Here is a 25099-nt window from a genome sequence, read left to right on the forward strand (position 1 = left end):
CATGGTTGAATGCCTTCTCCAAGTCCACAAACCACATTTTGACTGGTTATGCAAACTCCCATGCACCCTCAAGGACCATGCCAAGGGTCCAGAGCTTGTCCACAGTTCCACGACCAGGGGCGAAAACTGCATTGCTCCTCCTGAATCTGGAGTTTGACTGCCCGGCGAACCCTCCTCTCTAGTACCCTGAAAAGACCTTACCAGGGAGGCTGAGGAGTGTGATCCCCCTGTAGTTGGAACACACCCTCCGGTCCCCCTTCTTAAAAAGAGGGGCCACCTCCCCGTTCTGCCAGTCCAGCGACACTGCCCCCGAATGTCCACACAGTGTTGCAGAGTCGTGTCAACCACGACAGCCCCACTACATCCAGGGCCCTAAGGAACTCTGGGCGGACCTCATCCACCCCCGGTGCCCTGCCACCGAAGAGTTTTTTGACCACCTTGGCAACCTCAGCCCCAGAGATGGAAGAGCCCACCCCCAAGTCCCCAGGCCCTGCTTCCTCACCGAAAGGCGTGTCGGTGGGATTGAGGAGGTCTTCGAAGTAGTCCTCCCCCACCATCAGGGCCAACTCACCACCAGGTGGTGATCGGTTGACAGCTCCACGCCTCTCTTCACCTGAGTGTCCAAAACATGCGGTCACAAGTCTGATGATATGACTACAAAGTCGATCATTTAACTGTGGCCTCGGGTGTCCTGATGCCAAGTGCGCATATGGACACCCTTTTGCTTGAACATGGCAGCACAGAAGTCCAATAACAAAACACCACTCGGGTTCAGATCGTCGGGGGGGGGGCTTTCCTCCCCCATCATGCCCCTCCAGGTCTCCAAGTCCCACAGCAGAACGAGGGAGTCCCCAGAAGGAGCACTCTCCAGCACCCCCTCTAAGGACTCCAAAAGAGGGTGGATACTCTGAACTGCTGTCTGGACCATAGGCACAATCAACAGTCAGGATACATCCCTCCATCCCCCAAGGCAGAGGGAGGCTACCCTCTCGTTCACCAGGGTAAACTCCTACATACAGGCACCGAGCCAGGGGGCATTAAGTGCTGCCACCCCTGCCCCTCTCACCAGTGGCAACTCCAGAGTGGAAGAGAGTCCAACCCCTCTCAAGAAGATTGGTTCCGGAGCCCATGCTATGTGTCAAGGTGAGGCCGACTACATCTAGTCGGAACTTCTCAACCTCGTGCACCAGCTCAGGCTCCTTCCCCACCAGAGCAGTGACATTCCATGTCCCCAGAGCTAGCTTCTGCAGCCAAGGATCGGACTGCCAAGGTCCCTGCCTTCGGCTGCCACCCAATTCACACGGTACCCGACCCCTTTGGCCCCTACTACGGGTGGTGCACCCACGGTAAGGAGGTCCCACCTCGCCTCTTCCAGCTGTGACAGGCCGGGCCCCTTGGGTAAAGGCCCAGCCACCAGGTGCTCACCATTGAGCCCCACCCCCCCTTATTTTCCTCATAAGGGGTCCGGTGAGCTACACTTTGTCTGGTCCCTCCCCTAGGACCTGTTTGCCATGGGTAACCCTACCAGGGGCATAAAGCCCCTGACAGCTGAGCTCCTAGGATCACTGGGATACTCAAACCACTCCACCGTGATAAGGTGGTAGCTCAGGGTATATAATGTATAGAAAAAAACATTCTAAAAAAAGAAAATTCTTGGGGGTGCTATGGGGGTGTTTTGGCTATCGCAGGAGTAGCTTCAGCACCCCCCAGCCCTCCCCTGGCACCGCCTATGAGTGGAAGTGATGCTGTCTTTGATTAATCTTTACTTAATTAGTCAACATGTAACATGAAAACCATTATTCCTCAAGTATAGATATTGATTTTACATTTTGATTTTGCCTATTCTGTTTGCATAGAACGTAACTTGGGTGTTTATGCCAGTGTAGCAACATATAGTATGACGATTCAATCAACGTTATCTTATTTACATTAGCTATTGTTTTTTTTTTTGTCAAAATGGGATGTAAATTCCGTCCATATAGCCTAGTGACATCAGTTCATTAAAAAAAAACAAACATTTTGAACGATTGAACAATAATTGAACAATCTCTCTCTCACACAAACTACCCATTCGTAATTTCCCTTTGACAAATATTTGATTGCATTTTACTGCAATCAGCTTAATTTAATATGAATTGATAACTGTGGGTATTTTATGACACATGAGGCCAATGTGTCTATTTGTACAGTGAACATGCCAATCTTTAGTAGACAGGTTATGATATACTTTGATCGAGCACTCATTGCTCTGTATACTAGGTCTTTTGTGATCTTGTGATCAGGGCTCGATTGCTCATGTCTGTTGTCGTTGCTATGCGCGCCACTAAAGGTTCGATGGTTACACACAGTCTCATCTCCATGTATTATTATTGCATAGTGTACAGGGTTATACGGCTTTCTTATAAAATCCTTTAATAAGTCTGCACACCTCACTATGCAGCAGCTAACAGCAGCCAAATCTTTTCCATGACCACCCATTAGCAGGTCACCTAGGAAGAAACAAAACATATAAAAGATAGCAAACATTAGCATACTGGCCCAAAATTAATTTGGAGGTTTTAAAAAAGGAAAGGTCTGGGGCATCTGGTGGCTTAGTGGATAAAGCAGGCGCCCCATGAATAATGGCACTGTCCTTGCCTCAGCGGCCACAGGTTCAAGCCTCGCTCACGGCCCTTTGCTGCATGTCCTCCCCTCTCTCTCCCCCCTTCACACTGTTGATCTGTCCTATCTAATAAAGGCAAAAATGCAAAAAAATAATCTTAAAAAAAAAGAAAAGGTCTTATACTGTTGACCTGCCAAATTAAAAAACAATAACAAAACACTAGAACTGAAGACCCCTCAGTGGATTACAACAGACCAAAGTCAGCCACCCATGGAAAATTGTGGGCAAAGATATTATGGGACCATTAAGGAGGCTTTCAGCTGGCAACATTGACCTACTCACCTTTGTAGATCACAATGCAAGCTGGGTACAGTGGTCACCTCTGTGTTGGGCAATGGCTAAATCAGTTCACAGCTCTTCTTTTCTATGTCACCAGAAACCTCAAAAAAAAAAAAAAAAATGAAACTTGACACAAAGGAAAACTACAATTTAACATTCATGGGAAAATCTTATCAAAAGAGTAGACCTAAACTTGAAGGCCATGATTGCCTTAAATGTAGAGCATCAACATAAAACTTGGAATAAGTACTTACTAGAGTTTGATTTTGCCCTCAAACGCAGCAGATTTTGAAAGTTTTGTACATCTGTGTGATATTGGGACGTTTCCACTACATAGCAGTGGAACAGAAGAAACAGCAGTCCCACTAGTGCTTTGAGAAATCTCCATGCAGGCTTTTTGTCCAATTATTGCTCATTGTCTGTATTTGTTTTTGTCTCTTGCAGCTATGAATGTGACTGTAGTGATACAGGATTCTGGGGTGACTACTGTGAGGTGGACATCCCTGAGTGTGCCTCTGATCCCTGTCACCACGGTGCCTCGTGTTTAGAGGGAATCAAAGGTTACACTTGCTTTTGCTGGCCAGGTACTGAAATACTACATCAAACATTCCTGTTCTAACAAAGCAATGTGCAAGGTTTGTGAAATAGGCTAATTGTCCATGTGAATCTGAGCTCAGAGCACATACATATATCAAGTGTACACAATATTTTAATTTATTTCTAAAGCCATTTGTTTGAATTTGAAATCATGTTCTGTTATAATCAAGGATCACATGTGGAACTGCATTCATTTACTGAAGTGTTAAGAAACTGGTATTTTTCTAAGTTAATTTAAACGGTATAATCTCTGCATTACTGACATGAAAAAAGCAATACTTTTGCTGGTTGTTTACGGTAATATGTTGTCAGTACAGATCAACAAGATTTATGATTCTAGAGCCATGCTCGCAGCTGTTTATCACCATGCATGGGACTGCATAGATGATTTGTTCATTTGTGCCACTTTAACTGGACATGTGAAGACATCTCTAAGTTCAGCTCCATTGGAAATTGTGGCTGAGACTGCATGTTCTCTGTTTTCTGGAACAAAAGGACAGCCATGTGCCCTCAACCCCCTGGGTGCCTTTCCTTTTGCACTGTAGTGTGAGTCCCTTCCAATGGACCCATCTTCAAACATGATTGGTTCACTACTGTGGCCACCAAGGACATCATCAAGCCAAGAAGAGAAGCTTCTGCTGATCTTGTGACTCATGCTCCTAAGCCTCTGCAGAGGAAGATTGTGGGTCCCCGAGGACCTGCTACCCCTTCCACCGAAATACACACACACACACACACACACACACTTAAGTCGCAGCAGGAGCTGCAGCTTTGCCTTAGCACAATGCTCCAAACCCGAAGAGATCTTAGAGAAGTTAGAGAGCCTGCAAACAAACATCTCAAATCACAAGGAGAACAGAAGTAAGTTAGCACTGAACTGCTATCTCTGTAAGGACACCAGGACCGGCCAGCCTCCTCCTGTATCCTTGGAACAGCACAGCAAGGACTGAACCGAAACCACCTACAGCGCAAGAACTCTTACATCCATTCCCAGCTTGGCAAGTTACAACTGGGCATAGAATTACAACATAAGTACAGGCTAGGCTAGACTGTTTGCTATGATTTTGTCATTTCATGTAAATCATGTGTTGATGTAATGCCACTGAATGAGTAATTGATGCGATTGGTTTCTAATTAGGTTATCAGTTATTGTAAGTTGAGTTTGCTAATGCTTTTCATAGACAGAGTCTTGCATGCAGATAAACGTCTTTTTTACTAACCAAGTCATCTTAGGTCACGTACACATTTACTCAAAATTTGGCTCTTAACATAAGCACACAGAGAAGGTACTTAAAATTCGAGCCTTGTGTGACCAGCCATGTGGTAAGCTAAGGCCTTCCCTGCTCTATGACCATCTTGGATCTGGCATGTAGTTGTAGCATATGTTGTTTGCCAATTTACCTTTGTGTCTTGGTGTGTTCACACACACACACACACACACACACACACACACACATATTTACACACCTACACTTGTATATTTATTTGTATATATTAGTAGTAAGGATACTTTGTGTTTGTGTAAAGGTGTAGTTGGAATCACACTAAATATTGCACAAGAGTGAATGAGTCACCAACTAATGCAGCAAGAGCTCCAAATTCCTTTAAACCTTTACTATAAATATGGTCATTTTGGTTGCTGTTATTAATTTAAATATTAATCGGAGTTTCAAATTGATAGTTTAGTGTATTTTATGAGACTGCAAGAGGTGATTTAATGTATATTTAGTCACATTATTTATTATTGTTTTTGAAATTTTTTATTTTTCATTTTTTTTCATTAAACCCAATATCAAAATCAGAGTACAACATCACTCTGTTCTTGGACTCTCACAGCAGCTAAGGAATCATTTAAATTTTAAACAAGTCACTAAGTAATTACACTCAGTGACTTGACTTTTTTTATTGACTATCGACATACTTTCAGATACACAAACGATTAATATGTTAAAAAATGATGTTCCTTAAGAACGATTATGTATTTATTCTTGTCTTTCTCATTTTTGTGTTTTTTTTTTATTTGTTTGTTTTTTGTATGAAACATTTCTTTTTTTCCAGCCTTTTTAGTTGATTTCAGGTTCCATCTCTGACAAAGCTAAATCTTTCAGCTTTTCTAGCAATGCATTTCATCTCTTACCTTCTTTGGGTAATGCATTTCATCTTCCATTTTTTCTAGTTTTTCAGATCTTGCAGGCAACTTGTTAACATTTTTGCATTTTTAAAAAATAAGAATTAATTTCAGCTTTCAGTATTCCCAAACATTTTTGCAGAGAGGGGCAGGAAGTGCAGTATATTGGTATTGGCAATGTGCCTCAATTTAGAAAATTTGTGAATGATAGCGCATGTGAGTGATCTAAAAAGACCTACATGTAACACTTTATTTGGTCTTGTAGTCACTGTGAATAAAACAAGTAAAATGACATTTCCTTTTTTGTTTTCTCCAGGTTATGAAGGACCAAACTGTGAGACTGATATAGATGAGTGTGCCGAGCAGCCCTGTGAGAACAGTGGGGAGTGTTTCGAGCGTTCAGATCCATCTCACTGGGTGCTTGACTGGGAGCTCAGCTTTGCAGATGCAGCTGGATATATCTGCCAGTGTAAGCCAGGGTTTGCAGGTCAGTAAAACTCAAATTTAATAATTTCAATTAAATTTGTATTTACATAGCCAAATATCACAAATCACACTGTGCCTCAGAGGGCTTAACAACATACAACATCCCTCTGTCATCAGTCCCTTGGCAAATAATGAAAAACCTAGGGAAAAACAGAGGAAAAATTTGGCAGGAACACGGCAGCAGTGCAACTGTAGCCCTCAATCCACAATCATCAATCCGTGGCAACCGACTAGACAAGGGAACATGAAGACTCCAGGGAAGAGGCAGAGTTAGTAATGATGGTTACAATATTGTAATCCAAGTTCTATCAGTACATTCAGAGCCCTCTACTGGGCTTTTTGGGTATTACTTCTCTAATAATCTGATCTGATGATCTGGTTGCTCAATATAATAATGGTTTAAACAACATTGTCAACTCTCTTGCTCAAGTGAAAACTCTGTATGTTGCTTTTTCTCAGACTGCACCCTGGTTTACCCTTGAACTCTGGTCAATGAAAAACTCAAAAAAACTCACCTGTTCAAGATTGCATACTGTCTGTAATTGCATTGTTCTGTTTTATACTGTGTTTAGCTTTTATCTGTTGTTTTATTATACTCAAGTGTCCTTGAGTGTTGAGAAAGGTGCTGATAAATAAAATGTATTATTATTATTAATAATAATGAGCCCAAATTTGCACACTGAGAAAAACATAAACTTAGTCAGCCAATAACTACGTGCCCACCCGATTATGTGCAGACCCCATAGTATATAGGGAGACATCCTACGGCCTCTTCAGTGAGTGATGTAGGAGTGACCAGGCCTCCAGGTAGAGGGCTCTGCCTGTGCCACTAAAACTAGGACTACAATGACATAACCATTGTTCTGTCTCACACAAACTCCACCAATGGATGAGCACTCTTTCAGAACATATCATCAACACAGCAACACTGATCCTGACCGGCGAAGGTTTAGTCATCATGTCCTGCCGACTTCTTCAGAGAAGGTGGAGGCCCAGCCAACTGAGGTGGTAAGCAGCCAAACTAGGTGGAGCTTTAGCCTAACTTTGCAGGGGTTGAAAGAAACCACCCTGCACACCACATTCATTGCAGCAAGAACAGAGCCTGAAAGGGAGAACAACCTGTCCATATGAATGGGCAGAGAATAGAACACAGCACTCACCCTGCTGAGCAAGACCACCGACACTGCCACACCACATGTGTGTGGACAACAGTGGGAGGGTCCCTGCCAGCCTTCCTGTAGGCTTGGGAGAAGCACTCACAAAGCCATCTTGCAAGTAGTAACTTGGATAAGGCTTTAACAGCCATACCATCACTAATACACACATTCAGCTGTTCAATGTGACTGATGGGGGCAGTGCATTCAGCATACCATGCCAATGCACAAACTGGAAAGAACAGATGCAATTTTGCTTCCCTGTTCCCCTCACTGGGTAGAGGACAAGAAACAATCCAACTCGACCTGAACAAAGTCCTTATGTACTTGGGAACAAAGGAGGGATTTTGGTTTCAAAAAGGCCCCACTGCAGTCACCACCGAACTACCGAACATCTTGTGGTGTCATGGAGAACCGTAGTGGGCAGTGGGTGTTGCATCGGCTGCCAAACAAACCTTCTGCTTTTTTTAAACTGAGTCCAGGTCTAGCTCACCCCCTCATGGTGGAACCTCCACAGACACCATGTCAACAGCTAATATGTTCGTCAGGGGACAGAACCTCAGCAAAGCAGCCTGACCGGACTCTGTCTCCCCCTCCACCCAGCTGCATGCCATGTGCCAAACTGCCTCAAGGCCTCCACCATCATCCCTGTCCCCCCAAAAAACAGCTGCATCTCAGGTCACCAGTCCATCAAGCTCCTCAAGCTTGCAGATGACACAACCTTCATTGGACTCATCTCTGGTGGGAATGAGTCCGCCTACAGATGGGATTGGGACCATCTGGTGACCTGGTATGGTGAGAACAACTTAGAGCTTAATTCTCTGAAGACAGTGGAGATGGTTGTGGATTTCAGAAAGATCGCTGCTGCCCCTGTCCCCATCACCCTCTGTGACTCAACAGTTTCAGTTATATATATATATATATATATATATATATATATATAATAATAATAATAATAATTATGCACCAACCTTTGCTAACTTTTCATCACTAAGGGGTTAAGTTTGGACACACCAAATTTGAGGTCATTTGGATTAATCCTGTAGGACCAGTTTGCAAAAGTAAAAATGGCTGACTTTGTGTTAGGTCTTGGGGGCTTTTTTGTGCATCTGGGCATGATACATGAGTGTACCGAATTTCATAATTGTAGGTGAAACTGGCCATTGGGGCTGCATTTTAGGGAGCCATTTTACCAAGCCCATTATCAAAACCTCCAAAATAAGACATTTTTCGGCCAGACGTGTACCAAGTTTCCTGAGTTTTTGGGCATGTTGCAACCTACAAAAAAGCGATTCATTTGGTAGAGAAATAATAATAATTTCTTGCATTCCAAGAGGTTCTCACATCGTGCACAGGCCCTTATAAATAATAAATAGTATTGGTTCTATATATATTTTTTTTTATTTCATATCTTAAAATATTTAAAGTTATCATATTTTTTTTGTTCTTCCCCACGCTAATTGTTTTCCATCAAAAACACCATGACAAATTCTTTGTATGAGTAAATGTACTTGGCAATAAAACCCGATTCTGATTCTGATTCTCACTCTGATTCTGATAATGAACTCCTTGCAGTGATGATCGGTGGCAAATCATTTCATTTCTTTCACATTACAGGAGAGAACTGCTCTGTCAACATAAATGAGTGCGAGTCTGAACCCTGTCAGAATGGAGGCACTTGTGAGGATAAGATCAATGGCTATATCTGTATATGCTCCGTTGGATTTCTAGGTGAGTCTTGGACCTTGTAATAAATGGACACAACTACCTATTGTATTTTCAATTTATAAAAGTTTTTAGTTTTTAAGTTCTGTAGTTAGTTTTGATCTGGCTTTGCCCACCTTGGCAACCCTGAGCATCCAAGGGTTGCTCCTGCAGTGGGCTGAAGTTTTTCTCTGCTTGTTAACCCACTGGGGGAAGGTGTGACATACTGTGTTGTTGTTTACCAACCAACCTGGTTTTTCCAGCTTGAAGATAATTTTAATATAAAATATTTTTGAAACTACTAAAGATTTCTATTTTATAATTGTTGCCTAACAACGCCACCTGGGTTTGGCGGGCCTAGAAACTCCATAAATATATTGTTTAAGAAAAAGGTAGCAACAGTAGCAGCAAGCCAGCAGCAGCAGCAGTTTCTTTCTCTACCTACCTGCGTGGCCTCTCACCTGATTAAAAGCTCCTCCATTCACCTGAGATGCCACATCCCAGATGATGATTGGTTTCCTGGGCGTCCCGCCCCGGCTGGGGATCAACATTTTTCTATTGTCAGTCTCTAAATTAAAAGTAGGTCAACTGCCAATCATGGTGCACACTGCAGCAGAACTGGGACACACAACTATGCAGTTCCATAAAAGCAATCCAAATCCATCCTACACTGGTAAGGCAAAATAAAGGTAATTAAAGGAAAATAAATATACATATAAAATACAATTTATAATTAAGTCACAGCAACATGCAAACAGATTAGATCAATATTTAAAGCACAAATCATTTACCACACATTCGAAAAAAAAAACCACAACTAAAATATTCTGCCTTGTGTCATAATTACCTCCATGGTGTTTAGACCTGGTGCCACATAAACACACAACTTTCAAAAAGAAAACAAAGAGAAACAATCAAACATGGATACAATGCAGGCAGTAGCGGTTTTATATGCCACCATCTGTGTTGAGAAAGAAAAATCGCATTGGGTGTCATCATGGTGGTGTAGACATGGGGAATGTGGGCTCTACATACTGTAGAGGGAGCTTGAGGTGAGTAATGCTGTGTTGATGTGATGTAGAAGGGTTGGAGTTTCTGAGTTGGGAAATCGTTTCTCTGAAATATTCATGTGCGTTGAGGTCGTAAAGTGGGAACAACATGGAAGTTACAAAGGAAATGGGTTGCACTTTAAGAGCGTTTAAACAAGAGACTGATATTGTGTTCCCATAGCTTAAAAATAGCCTTACCTGACTTGTTATCAAGGTTTATGCTAAAATTAATGTTTCCAACTAATTCAGGTAACTCTACATGGACAGTAGTTAACATTAATACCATATTACACTTCACATATAATCAAAATGTATATTTCATACGTGAATTAATAAAAAAGGTAACACTTTCTATGTCTATAATATATTATAATATACTTTAAATACATTATAATGCATCTATAGTGCTATAGTACTTATAAGCACCCATGGTTATTTATAATGCTTTATAAAAAAAAAAAGAATCATTACTCATTATGATGCCAATGTCCACAATGAATTGTGAAAAATATATATAATGTTTTACAGTGTGCATATAGTTATAAGCATTTATAAATATTCAGAATACTTTATAACAACAGTCATCATTCTGTAGCTTAAAAGTAGTGTTTTTTATGTCTCCAAATCAAAAAAATCAAAAGTTTTATTATGAAAACTCTTTCCAATGTGAAATGGTGCAGGGTTTCTGGGTGGTGACTTTAAACCCCAGCTCACAACTCTAAATCTAGCAGTGACGCATCTTCATGCAGGATTGTTTTTGTGCTTTAAAATTTTATGGTTGTGACACAACCAGAAAACTTTTTGTTTTGGTTCTCTAATAACTGCTTAATTGACATTACCCCCATTCGCTCTTTTCATTCATTCTGATCTCTTGATGTGTCTCTCTATCTCCCTTGTTGAACTGAGCAGGAGTTATGTCTGCATCATAGTTGAATAATTCAGGAGACAATCTTCCATCTTCATACTCATATCTGGATTATCTCCAAATTGAAACAATAAAACAATCGAATGTTCATCATCACAAAGTTTGTAGTGTATGTTAGTTCCTGTTCAAAACAATACAATTACCAACATATTATGTGCTGTTGTTGCATTGACTCAATCTTATTCTTTATCACTTTACTTAAGGCAAAAAAAGACTACTTATAGTGACTTATAATTATATGCACACTATAAAACATTATAAGTATGTTCATAATTCATCATAGAAATTGGCATCATAATGAGTTATGATAATTTTTATAAAGCATTATAAATAACAGAGTGCTTATAACTATGATTATACAGCCCTAAAGAGGCATTATAATGCACAATAAGAGTGTTCATAATGCGTTATAATGAAATATAGACATGGGCTTCGTAGAAAATGTTACCAAAAACGCTTCTCACTATTGACCTATTGACTTATGCCCACCATGTTTATGCATTTTTGATGTCATGTTTGCAACTTGCGTTATGAAATTACCTCTGATTTGTTTTTCTGACATGAGAAGCCATTCATGTTAATTTTCCAAGTAGGAAAGTCATTATTCCGATTATCCTGACATCACATGATGCAGCATGAATGAAGTACCTTTGGTAACGTTACACACTGGATCCAAGCAGGGGTAATGACAGAACATTCATTGGCTATTGACGGTATGCATTCCCTTGTTGGGTTGATGACCAGTGTACACTAGGTGACAGCGTCCAGAGTTCGCTCTGAAAAATCAAACATCTTTGATATTCACCCACTCCACCTCAGCTCCACTGATGTAGACAGAGGTGTCTGTCTTTGCTTCCTTCTTTCTAAAATTGAAAATCAGCTCCTTGATTTTACTGACGTTGAGCGGTAGATTGTTTTCCGTGCACCACCCAGCAAGATCGTCGATTTCCTCCCGGTATTAACGTTGTTTGTAATACGGCCGATGATGGCAGTGTTGTTTGCATACTTCACACGTATGCAAACATCGAGTTCTCGTGATGTCTCGGAGTGCAGTCATGGTTGTAGAGTGTGAGCAGGAGGGGGCTTGGCACATAGCCCTGGGGGTGAAACCACCAATCCTAACTCTCTGGGCTCTGCAAGTAAGGAAGTCCAGTAACCAGTTGCAGAGTGCTGAACTGAAGCCCAGAGTGTTCATTTTTCCAATCAGCTTCATGGGTGACATTGTGTTCAATGCTGAGCTGAAGGCAACAAAAAGCATTGATGTAGTTCTTATTCTCCAGGTGAGTGAAGACTGAGTGAAGAGCAATAGATACGGCGTCCTCTGTGGATCTGTTGATTCTGAAAGCATACTGGTGAGGGTCCAGGCTGGCAGGGATGTTGTCTTGGATGTGCTGGAGAACCAATTTCTAATAGCACTTTATCAGGATGGGGGTAAGAGCCACAGGGCGGTAGTCATTAAGACTAGACACAGCAGACGTTTTAGGTACAGGAACAATTGATGGCTGTCTTGAGACAGGAGGGAACAGTCTCTTGTGAGAGTGAGATGTTAAAAATGTCAGTTCTAACATTAACAAGCTGATCAGCACAAGTTTTTAGTACTCGTCCTGGGATGCTGTCTAGGCCTGTGGCCTTGTTTTCTCACACCTCCTGTGGTCACTGAGAGTGGTCGGTCCTCTGGAGGCGGAGCCGACTTTACAGCTAAGTCCTTATTAAGGATGTAAAAGCGAGCTTAAAATGTGTTCAGCTCATCCGGCAGCATGGCGTCACATATAATGGGGGCACTCCTGCTTCTGTAGCCTGTGACAATTTGAATCACCTACAAGATATCTTTAGTGCTGTTGCTGCTGAGGTCTCTCTCCACTCTCTGCTGCTGCCTCCTCTTAGCCATTGCCAGCTCTTAGTCATGCGCTGGCAATGATGTACGCCTCTTTGATGCCTGACTGAAAGGCAGCTTTTTTAGCTCTAAGAAGAGCCTTCACCTGTCCATTCATCCAGGCTTTGGATTGGGGAATGGTTGGGGAATGATCTCACCGTCTTTGTGATCACCACGTCATCAGATTGATCAAATTGATCTTGTTATCTTGAGTGGCAGCATCTTTGAACATTTGCCAGCCTGTTATCAAAACAGTCCTGTATCACTGCTGTGGCTTCATCTGTCCACACTTTAACAGTTTTAACTGTTGGTTTGAGCCTTTTTATCAGCTGACAATATCTTGGCAGAAGGAGCAGAGAAATATGATCTGATGGGCCCAAAGTGAGGGCATGGGAGGGCTTTGTAGCTTTCAGGAATATTTGTATACATGTGGTCCAGGATATTTCTTCCTCTGGTGGGGATCTCAACATGCTGGTAGAATTTAGGTAAGACAGATTTGAGGTCTGTTTGATTAAAATCACCAGCTACTATGAAGATTCCCTCCAGTTGCTTGATGATGTTGCTGCTGATGGCATCACACAATTCCTGCAATGCATTTTTTGAATTTGCATCTGGGAGTATGTATACAGCAACAATATAAATGCTGGGGAATTCTCTGGGTGAGCACAGTCCATCCACTTTAACTGCGTTTCAGCACCAAGCATAATTTATATAAACACAAAGCCCTCCTCCTCTCCTCTTACCGAAGTCTTGTGACCTGTCTGCTCTGAATAAAGTCTGTCCACCCAGTGCAACAGCTTGATCCGGGATGTCAGGGGTTAACCATGTCTCTGTGAAGATTTGCACAGAGCATTCTCTGATCTCCCATTGCTGAGTGAGCCTCAATTGCCTCCCATCCATTTTATTCTCCTGTGAATGGACATTAGCCAGGAGAAGGCTTGGCAGAGGAACAGCTTTCGGTCCAAGGCAGGTCAGCCTCACCCTTCTAACAGCTCTCTTCGTCTGGCGCTTTCAGTTTCATTTCTCCCCTCTGCTTTGACTGGCAGCATGGCATATGACATTTGTGCAGATCCTCTCACATTTGCTGAACTCAGTCCAAGCCCCATACAAGTTTTCACAATGTTCATGAGTGTTTCTCTATCCTAGGAAAGTCGTGTTTCAGCAGAGGGGGCCATGGAGTTGAAAAAATATAGCAAAATATAGCAAAAGTAGCAAGACTTTTAGGAGCCACTGGCTGCTACATCTGCATTCGCCACTGTATTAACTGTGAGTTTTCAGAGTGCACTGCTCTTGAGGGTTGATAGGGAACTATGAGCTGTGAATATTTAAACTTTGTAAGTAGGAGAAGGATTTTAAATTCAATTCTGGATTTTAGAGGGAGCCAGTGCAAAGAAGCTAAAACAAGAGAAATATGATCTCTTTTCTTGGTTCCTGTTATTACATATGCAGCAGCATTATGGACCAGTTGGAGAGCATTTAGAGACTTGTTGGGGCAACCCGATAATAGGAAGTTACAATAATCCAGCCTAGAAGTAACAAATGCAAGCACTAACTTTTCGGTGTCTGTTTGATACAGGATTTCCCTAATAACAATATTATTTTTTAAATTCTTCTTCTTCTTCTTCTTCTTCTTCTTCTTATTATTATTATTATTATTATTATTATCATTATTATTATTATTATTCAACATGCCCCAGCTTATAAGCAGCTTCATGTAGGAACTATTTTCTCTCTACACTCATCAAATGCATTACTGTGCAGGATTCCTCCTACTATCACCTAGGTCGCCGAGCAGTCCCACATACCACACTGCTGCCCCAAAACTATTTACTTTCTGCACAGACAATAGTTTTCTGTTCATGTTTTCTTGATATTCACTTGTCTTTTCTGTTTGGTGGGTCAAATTTAAAATAAAATCAAATTAAAAACAAACAAATAAAAAAAAATGACCCATGTAACAATTTTGTTTTGACCTCATTGAATTTAGCCCTTTGTTTACATTCCTCACCTGCAATTGTCTTCTCTTGCACTGAGCTAAACTGCCAATCAGAGATATTTCACTTGCCAATGGGCTCTGCTGTTGTCAATGTTGATTACACATCCTGAATCAACTGGAAGAAAGTCAACAAGGGTTGACAAGGACCGACTAACTGTGTGTGACACATCGCAGAGACAAGGGTCACGGATGCTTATTGACAGTCCGACAGTGACTGACAGCCAACCGTCGGCTTGGTGTGTCAGGGCCTGTCATGTTTAAAAGAAATGTAATCAAGATGCACAGAAAAAGACAGAGAAGTACATTCACAAGAGCATTAAATATATATTGTGATCCATAGCTTAAAATAGTCCTCAATAAATTCACTATTTTCTTCTGTTTTATAATTTTTGATAAAAACTGCAGTGTTTTAGGAAAATACTAAACCTTTTTTTAATGAAACTTATGAAACTTTATTCACTAGGCTTTTTAAAAGTTTATTTTAAAGATTTACTTCTTGAGTAGGAACCACTGAGCTTGGAACCAAGAGCCTCAGACAGTGTAGGGAAGTCAGAAAGCACTGAGAGATATTGGCATGGGACTGTTTGACAATCAGGAAAAAGTTCAAGATTATCCTTCCCTTGTTTTCCAACACATCTCTGACACCTTCTATAACAGTCTGCCACTATCACATCTAACCCATATACTGTTTCCTTCCAGGTGAACTGTGTGAAGTGAACATTGATGAATGTGAGAGCCAGCCCTGTCAGAATGGTGGCTGGTGTGAAGACGGCAGGGCATCATACACCTGCCACTGTCCTGACATGGGGTTAAGTGAACTTCCTTGGGGAGGTGATCACTGTGATGTGGAACTCTATGGCTGTGTGGACCATGAATGCCAGAATGGAGCCACCTGTCATGCATGGCTAGAGAATGGAGAACACGGTCACACATGCTTGTGCCCTCATGGCTTCTATGATGAGCAGTGCTCCACGAGAACAACATTCTCCTTCTCCACTCCTGGATTTATTCACCTCCAGATTGTTGTAGAAGAAAGGACTCGGAGGGAGGTTGAGCACCATGTTCACCCAGGTTTTGGGGTACAGCTACGCTTTCGGACAACTATACCCAATATGCTGCTTTTCTACAGAGGGGATGTGGACAATCACCTCATTTTGGAAATTGTGAACAGTGGTCTTCATGCAAATGCATTTTCAGAGGAGTCTGAACTGGAAGTAACATATCCTGGTTTGGTTACTGATGGAGATTGGTGGAGTGCACACGTGTTTGTAGATAATGAAGGCCTGATTTTGATTGTAAAAGGCCCGGGCTGTGACAGGGATGAATGCAGAGTTACAGATGGTGGTCCTGATGAACCACCTTTCCAGCCCTCTGAAGCCTTCACTCATATTTATATAGGTGGAGCACCAGAGGAGCTTTTAGAGCACTCTATAAGTGGCGCAGGCTACATTGGGTGTATAGAAGACCTGATGATTGACTCTAAGCCTATTCTACCTCAAACACTCCCAGAGGACCATGGACATGAGCTGGGATGCATTAAGACCGAATGGTGTAAGCCTGACCCCTGCAATGGACATGGACATTGTGTGGACCTGTGGACCAGCTATCAGTGCAACTGCTACCGCCCCTTCTATAGTGAAAGCTGCTCTGAAGGTAAGCACTTTTACTACCAGCAGCAGCTTTTAAAAGCCTTCATCTCAGTGTAAACATACTCTGTCACAACTAAAAGTCCTCATGGAGCACAGCCCACATTCAAAATATTATTTAAGTACAGAAGTATTATGCAAAATAGAACTGCTGCAATCAGGGATGTTGGGATCTTGTTAATTACACATTTCTCTGTTATTATGAGAATTATTGGGGCTTTTTAATGCCTTTTGTGTTATCCACTCATTCTTTACTTTTCTCTTTATTGACCATAATAATCATACAGGCATTCAGCTGGTGGACATGGAATAGACCCTTCATTTATGCATCTCTGCAGCAACACAAAAGGGGCAGGCTGGAGTAGTAAACAAAGTTATCTTTCTTCAGCTCCACATAAGGCTTGTGTTGTCATCTGAGAATGAAAACGTAACATAATATAGTACTCTAATGTACTACTGTGACATACTCAATGTCACAGACAAATATGAAGGTGGATTGAATGTGGCTTTGCTGTATGAAATGCTAGTAAGACTTATTTCTCCACAATTTTAAATGCAATGTCATGAAAGTTTAACCCTTATGAAAATGTCTCAGTTTCATCCTGAAGTAAACGAGACCATCAGATTGGCTACTTCTAAATACATACTATTATTATTCTGAGAAACATAGATATCCACTGTTCCCTTATTACTTTGTATTTACACAGTATTTACAGGGGTTCAGACCGGATTATGGAATATCTACTGTTCCCCTTTCGTACCCTATTCTTACACAGTACTTACCTTATACTTACAAAGCACTTACCCTGTATTTACACAGTATTTACTGGGGTGCAGACTAGATTATAGACAATCACCTCCCCTTTATCCTTGTACTCACCAAGTACTTACATGGATGTTGGCTGGATTGTAGAGTGTCACACTGTTCTTTATTACCCAGCACTTAAATAATACCTTCTCTGTATTTACAAAGTGGAGTGCGAGCTGGATTATAGAGTATCCTCTGTGCCCTTGTCTTAACCTATAATTATACAGTGTTTTCTTTGTACTTACAAAGTACTTTCCCTGGAGAATACTGAATCTCAAGAATCTTATTGTGTTGTGTAACCCACCTAGGGGTCACTAGAGTACTTATATATGTTAGGACCAGTGTGTAGATTCATAGGAGGGGTTGAAAGAGCATACAGTAAGCAACTGGAGCCACAGGGTGTGTTTCACTTTGAACTATATTAAAATGTAGGCAGAAAATAAAAATCAAAGGGTCCCTCTTTAACCAAGAAAAAAAGCGAAAAATTAAAGGGTCTCTCTCAAACCAGTTTTCTAGTATCAATAAAGCAGTGGATACCATATAAATGCATTCAGTACATCAATAACTGCTATAACAGTGCTTCACAACCTGCACACAAAACATAAATCCCCATTAAGCTGGTTGTTTGACAAAACTAAATTGCAAGGAAAGAAAATTGTCTCTGAGTGCTGTAGAGTTCAGGATTCCTGTTTCTTTCCCTTTCTGTTCATCTCTGGTCCTTTATTGCAGTCAGTTCAGCAACCTTCAGTCAGAAAGGGTAGTGTCCAGTCAGTTTCAGTTTCAGTCATCTCAATTTTTAGTCAAAATATCAAATGTGGGCTTCAACAGTCCTGCCAGGGGGAGGGATGGTTGGTTCCCTCCTCCAGGAAAAGATGATATCCAGCTCCTCTGGGTAAGGAATTGATCACGTTCAACAGTGGCTCGCCATCTCCTTCATCAAGAAGAGTTCAAATTCCAAAATCTAACAATGTTTCCAGGGTATCTCAAAACAGAACAAGAACAAGGCACAATTACTCCTTGGAGTCACAAATCTTCTATGGCAATACTGAATATTACATCAAAATTCTCAAACACTACTATAACACAATAGTGGTCAAATAAATTATTTTTTTTAGCTATACAGTAACTCTTGTGTGAAATATTCCATCCCTTTTTATATCAATCAATCCTTTTTAATTATAAAAATTACTGAACATTTTAATAATGAAACTGATGTGTGTTTCCTTTAATATCATAGTCTGAATAAAAGCACCAGTATCATGTATCTTGCATACATGCCAGTACTCACTAAATACTAATTCCTACATCCTTCCTCTAAAGTACCCTTCTAAAGTACCCTGTAGGTACCCAGTACTTAAGAACCCCTTAGGGGATAACTTTAAACATCTCTCCTCTAAAGTATCTTGTAAGTTCTATGTAATTACACTATAAGTTGTGGGCTGTATTATAAAGTGCTTCTAGTGTTTTAGTGTGAGCGTGTGTGTGTGTGTGTGTGTGTGTGTGTGTATGTGTATGTGTCTGTGTGAATGTGTGCGTGTATATTTAAATGTGTGTGTGTTTGTGTAATTAATTCAAACTTCCAATTTTTTCCTGTCAGAATTCCCTTCATGGACATACAGGCATGAGGACACAATGAGTTTTAGTGCATATGATGTAGGTAAAAGCCACAGCAGCAACTTCAATGTGTCCTTCTTCTTGAGGTCACTGAAGCCAGACGGGCTGCTATTTCAGCTGAGAAGACCTACAGAGGAAGAGGGAGGAGAGGTCTACTTCACCATCTACCTGGGGATGGGGAGGGTTTTTGTCAGCTCTCTGCCCAACAGTACCCCACTGACAGCTCCGATATTTGTGACTACTGGCGAGAAGCAGCTTCTTCAAGTGGAGGTCCAAAACAGACAGGTGATCTTTGAGCATGCAGGCCTTCGCTATGGAATAGGAAAGATCCCTGAAGTGAATGTTTACAGTGGGGATCAGGCTTATGTTGGAGGACTTCCAAGAAACTGGGACTCTGATGTGTGGGGGGGGCATTTCAAAGGTTGTCTGCAGGACCTTCGTTTAGATTCAGTGCATCTAGATGTGGATACCTGGAACAGGTTGGATAAGGAGGAAATGTATTTACCAAATGATGTTGCACATGTCAAGAAAGGCTGCATCAGTGATGATACCTGCAAGGTAAGATATATTGTAGTTCCTTCCCATTTTTTAAAAACAAGCCAACTTTCTCGCAACCCACACAAAACTTACTGAAACATTAATATTCCTTGTGATCTCCCTCCAGCCAGATGCCAATCTATTGTAGCAGCGGTCACATTTCCCACCATGCTTAGGGCTGGTAGTTCATAGTGAAGTTTGCTATTTCATGTTCCAAAATGCAAATGTCACCTTTTGTTATTGTTTACAATGTATTTATTGAGAACTTAGTGTTTTATTCTGGTTGTTGTCATTTTTGTGTTTATAGTTTACATCATTAGTGAGTTTCCAGTAAACAATTTTATGCTCGGGGAACATTCTGTGAATGTGACATAGGGGTTGGAGGTAAGTTTGCTGGACCCCTGCAGCAAGCACTCCAATGCGTTTAGGAAAGTTTTCTTAACGGATTGGTTATGTGCATTTTTGGTTTGAAATAAGGTTTGCAAGAACGGTTCATGGAATGTTTTTGGTGTGAATACATTTCACTGAACAGTCTGCAAATGTTCACAGGAGGTTGGGGTTTTTTTTGCTGATGTTTACAGAATGTTCCGTAAAATTTGCCTGGAGAATGTTCCCTTGTGGTTACATGAGAAAGTTTTCATAACAAATGTCTTACATGTATATTTGGTTAATGCAGTTCACAAAACCATCTGTAACATTTGCAAGACCTTTTTTTCTGACTTTCACAGAACATCCTGGGAAACAAAATGTTTCCTTCTCTTAAGCTTTCCTGGCTCCCACACAAAGCTGCAGAGAATTGACTGATTTATGGCCAGTGCTCAGGCAGACTTGCAGTCACAGGCCACATCAATTAAAACCTTAAAGCCAGGGGTGTTATAAACAGACAGCCCACAGAATGAAAGTCAGGGGCATCAAACATAAGGGCCATGGGCCGGACCAGATCCACCAGAGGGTCCAATCTGACCCACTGGCTAACTTAGCATATCCATCCATCCATCCATTTTCCTCCGCTTATCCGGAGTCGGGTCGCGGGGCAAGCAGCCTAAGCAGCGAAGCCCAGACTTCCCTCTCCCTGGCCACTTTGTCCAGCTCTTCCCAGGGGATCCCGAGGCGTTCCCAGGCCAGCTGAGAGACATAGTCTCTCCAGCGTGTCCTGGGTCTTCCCCGGGGGATCCTACCAGTGGGACGTGCCCTGAACACCTCACCAGGGAGGCATCCGGGAGGTATCCTAATTAGATGCCCAAGCCACCTCATCTGGCTCTTCTCAGTGTGGAGGAGCAGTGGCTCTACTCTGAACCCCTCCCGGATGACAGAGCTTCTCATCCTATCTCTAAGGGAGAGCCCAGCCACCCTACGGAGGAAACTCATTTCTGCAGCTTGTTCCCGCAATCTTGTTCTTTCACTACCCAAAGCTCGTGACCATAGGTGAGGGTAGGAACGAAGATTGACCAGTAAATTGAGAGCTTTGCCTTTTGGCTCAGCTCCCTCTTCACCATGACAGATCGGTGCAGAGTCTGCAATACAGCTGATGCTGCACCAATGTCCCTGTCGATCTCCCACTCCATCCTTCCCTCACTCGTGAACAAGACCCCGAGGTACTTAAACTCCTCCACTTGGGGCAGGATCTCATCCCCGATCTGGAGAGGGCACTCCATCCTTTTCCATCTGAGAACCATGGCCTCGGATTCTGAGGTGGTTATTCTCATCCTGGCCGCTTCACACTTGGCTGTGAACCGATCCAGTGAGAGCTGAAGGTCACGGCCTGATGACGCCAACAGGACCACATCGTCTGCAAAAAGCAGGGACCAGGCACTGGGCGAGGGAAACTTTGAACCATTTGTCGCATTCATCAGAAGGGGTCCAATGAGCTACACTTTGTCTAGTCCCTTCCCTAGGACCTGTTTGCCATGGGTGATCCGACCAGGGGCATAAAGCCCCAGACAATTGAGCTTCTAGGATCACTGGGACACCACGATAAGGTGGTAGCTCAGGGAGGCTTTTCCACCCTGACCAGAATACAAAACAACAATAATGGTCATATTTAAAGATATTTAACACTATGCAAACTTTAATTTCATTTCTTCTTAAATCACGTTTAAGAAAAATGACAAAAAAATTCTACCTTGTACATTGTGTATCGGGGCTGTATCAAACTCCTCCCTTAAAATATCATTGGTGGAATCCTATTGTTTAGGCATTGTTAAAATGTTTGATTTGTCAATGGCCTGAATGGCAGGATATAACTCATCCACCTTACTTGATAGCTTTACTCATGCCAGCATTACTACACAGCAGTGGAAATGCATGCACTTGTGGGTATAGACTCACTGAATGTGGAAAAACAGATATTTTTGAAATTGTACTTACTTTTCTTGAGACTCTAAGGCTGAGATTCAATACCATACTCATATCATACCATACCGCACCGTACCATAACGTATCATAGTATACCATACCCTACGTTACCCTGGCGTACCCTACCATACTGTATCATACCATACCATATACTTTTGTCCCTGTAGGGATATTTGTCTTGGACTCAGATGCTGCACCCATAAATGGCTTCACAGTCACAATAAATCAGACCACACATAAACAAAACAGCACTAGCTGTATCAAATCACAGCTATAAATCGCACATAATCCAAATGACACATGACACACAAAATAATGCAAATATATTGCACAGAATGCATTTTGCTATTACCCTGTTGTTCAAACATCATGGAACTATTGCACAACCCCTGCACCCTTAAGCAACACTGTTGAATTTGATGGGGATTGATACAAATTAGTTTTTAAATCGGTTGAGTTTGCAGTAGGGAACTCTGTATTGTCTGCTAAAGGGCATCTGTTTTGTAAAAGGACAATCATTTTCAGAATGTTCTTTCATTTCTTTACTCTAACAAAAAGGGAAACATTCGGATGTGTCATTTAGAGGTTATTGTGCAATGGTTATACAGGTCTGGTCCAGCTGAGATCAAATGGGGCTGTATGCAGCCCAATGAACTAAAAAGTTTGACACCCCTAATAGGCTGTAATGCATTCAGACACTTATCACTGGACATCTTGTCAGTCATATGTTTACAGCGTAAAAATGTCATTGATAAATAATTCCAGTACTAAAAAATACCACAACATTAAACCTCATTTATGGCAAGGCACTCAATTTATGCTTCAGCAAAAGTATTACTGCCGTGCTTAGTGAAGCATACAGACAACTGTGTAAACCACACAAATATCCTGCAATATATGTGTTTTTATCTCATTGACCATATCTAGATTGAATGATCAGCTTCCACTCTGTCTGTGAGCAGTAGATTCCCATCATGCACTACGTTAGGCTGGGAAGTAAAATCAGTGAATCAATAAATACTAACACCAGGGCTGCCAGCTTTTCAGATAAGTTTGGAGAGAGATTTAGAAGGAGGTAAAACTTTTTTTTGGTGGTGGCGCTGCATGCGCAAATGTGCTGCGCAGCAATTTTTTCCTTAAACAAAGCATTGCATAGCCTGGCTTAATCTGTGTAAAAGAAGTTTTGATGAAAAAAAAAACTTTATTCTTTGAAGTGTTACAACAACAAATAAAAATGTATGATTCACACACAGATGTGCATTAAAAAACATTAGTGTGAATGTCAAACTGCACTTATTGACCTAAAAGTAAATTATGCTTTGACCAAAGTGCAATAACTGTAGGCTTACTTTATGTTACATGGGGCAGCCAGGTATGGTGAGTGTGAAAACAACAGAGCTTATTCTACAGCCCACCATCACTCCCAGTTAGAGAATGGTGAAATCAAAGCAAGGCAGATAGACTGGGGCACCAGACTCCCAAATCACTAAATCCGCCCCTGATAAAAATGGAAGCAACAGAGCACAGGTGGACGAGGGATGGAGCGATGTGTTGTCGTATTTAGAAAGAATTCCATCAAAAGTCTGACTGGAAGTGACAGTGAAGACAGTGAAGTCTTCTGTTGAAATCTGAAGAAGTCACTTTCCCCCGCTAAACACTTAACTGTTCAGACGCTGAGGAAAAACTGTCTGTCTCTGTTACTGCGCCGCTCTGTCAGTCTGATGCTGTCTATCGATAAGCTGTGTGATCAGCAAAATGTGTAAGGCATATTGTTTTCATTAGTGCTTTTAAGTTTTTTGTCTGTGGTTGAAAATAGTTAAATTAATCTCTTGGGCTTAGTTACTTTGGTTCAGACAGGATTGTGCGGCCTGATTCACACTCTAGTATCCAAATGCGCGCACACCTGGCACACAGTCTGTATTCAGGCATGTTTCATAAAAACAAAGTTATTTCTGTGCATTTTCAGTATTAGCTTTCTAATCAGCTGCTGCATGTTGGATATTCAGTAAAACACAGGACAAAAAGTGAAATTTTTGGAGCGGTCAAATTTCCCTCTTTGATATATTGGGGCTGATGTCACCACTGGTTCCCTGTGGAGACTATGCACATGGTAGAGGGCTCTACATCAGGAGAAATACGGGAGAAATGTGACGCCAGGAGGACACCGAGAGAGGGCTGCATGGAACAGGAATTTCCTGTGAGTTTAGGAGGGTTTGCGGTATGGCTGCGACACACTGGTCATGCACGCTAGCTCTCCAGCTCATTGTGGTGTTGATGTGTAAAGTAACAGGACCTGCTGACAGATGAGAAAAGGACCAGTAAGAGAGCCACAGCCTTGCAGATATACAGTCATGGCCCAAAATATTGGCACCCTTGCAGTTCTGTCAGATAATACACCACTTCTCCCAGAAAATAGTTGAAATGACAAATGTTTCGGTTATCACATGTTTATTTATTTTGTTTGCATGGGAACAACACAAAACAACAGAGAAAAAAAGTCAAACCTAATACAATTCCATACAGAATTCAAAAAAGGCACTGGACGAAATTATTGGCACCCTGAACTTAATATTTGGTAGCACACCCTTTGGAAAAAATAACTGAAATCAATTGCTTCCTATAACTATGAGTCTTACACCTCTCTACTGGAATTTTGGACCACTCATCTTTTGCGAACTGCTCCAGGTCTTTCAGATTTGAAGGATGCCTTCTCCAAACTGCTGTTTTGAGATCTCTTAACAGGTGTTCTATGGGATTCAGAGCTTGACTTATTCCTGGCCATTTCAGAACTCTCCAGCGCTTTGTTTGTAACCATTTCTGAGTGCTTTTTGAAGTGTGTTTTGGGTCATTTTCCTGCTGGAAGGCCCATGCCCTCTGGTGGAGACGGAGCTTTCTGACAGTGGGCACTACGTTGCGCCCCAAAATTCTTTGATAATTATCAGATTTCATGATGCAATTCACACATTCACAGGCATCCAGTGCCAGTAGCAGCAAAGCAACCCCAAACATCTTTGAACCTCTACCATGTTTACTGAAGGGACTGTGTTCTTCTCTTTGAAGGCCTCATTTCGTTTTCCGTAATGTGCTTTACCGAAAAGCTCTACTTTAGTCTCATCTGTCCACAGTACGTTCTCCCAGAAGGATTGTGACTTTGTCACATACGTTTTGGCACATTGTTGTCTGGCTTTTTTATGCCTTTGTGTCAGTGATGGTCGAGGCCGGCTCTACACAGGGGCAAGAGGGGGCAGCGCCCCCTCAAATAAATGTCTTGCCCCCTCAAATCAAA

The 25099-nt window shown here is 41.8% G+C and overlaps 1 protein-coding gene across 1 annotated transcript in view; it reads left to right on the forward strand.

Moving 5' to 3' along the window:
- crb2a (crumbs cell polarity complex component 2a) overlaps positions 1 to 25099 on the forward strand; it is an 86061-nt gene that overhangs the window by 37045 nt on the left and 23917 nt on the right. Inside the window, exons 4-8 of the mRNA XM_042509794.1 lie at positions 3386 to 3525; positions 5983 to 6153; positions 8924 to 9037; positions 15553 to 16506; positions 18905 to 19479. Coding sequence (XP_042365728.1) covers positions 3386 to 3525; positions 5983 to 6153; positions 8924 to 9037; positions 15553 to 16506; positions 18905 to 19479 — 1954 coding nt within the window. The remainder of the gene's footprint in view (positions 1 to 3385; positions 3526 to 5982; positions 6154 to 8923; positions 9038 to 15552; positions 16507 to 18904; positions 19480 to 25099) is intronic.

The sequence above is a fragment of the Plectropomus leopardus genome, chromosome 20 (assembly GCF_008729295.1).
Source record: "Plectropomus leopardus isolate mb chromosome 20, YSFRI_Pleo_2.0, whole genome shotgun sequence".
Taxonomy (NCBI): domain Eukaryota; kingdom Metazoa; phylum Chordata; class Actinopteri; order Perciformes; family Serranidae; genus Plectropomus; species Plectropomus leopardus.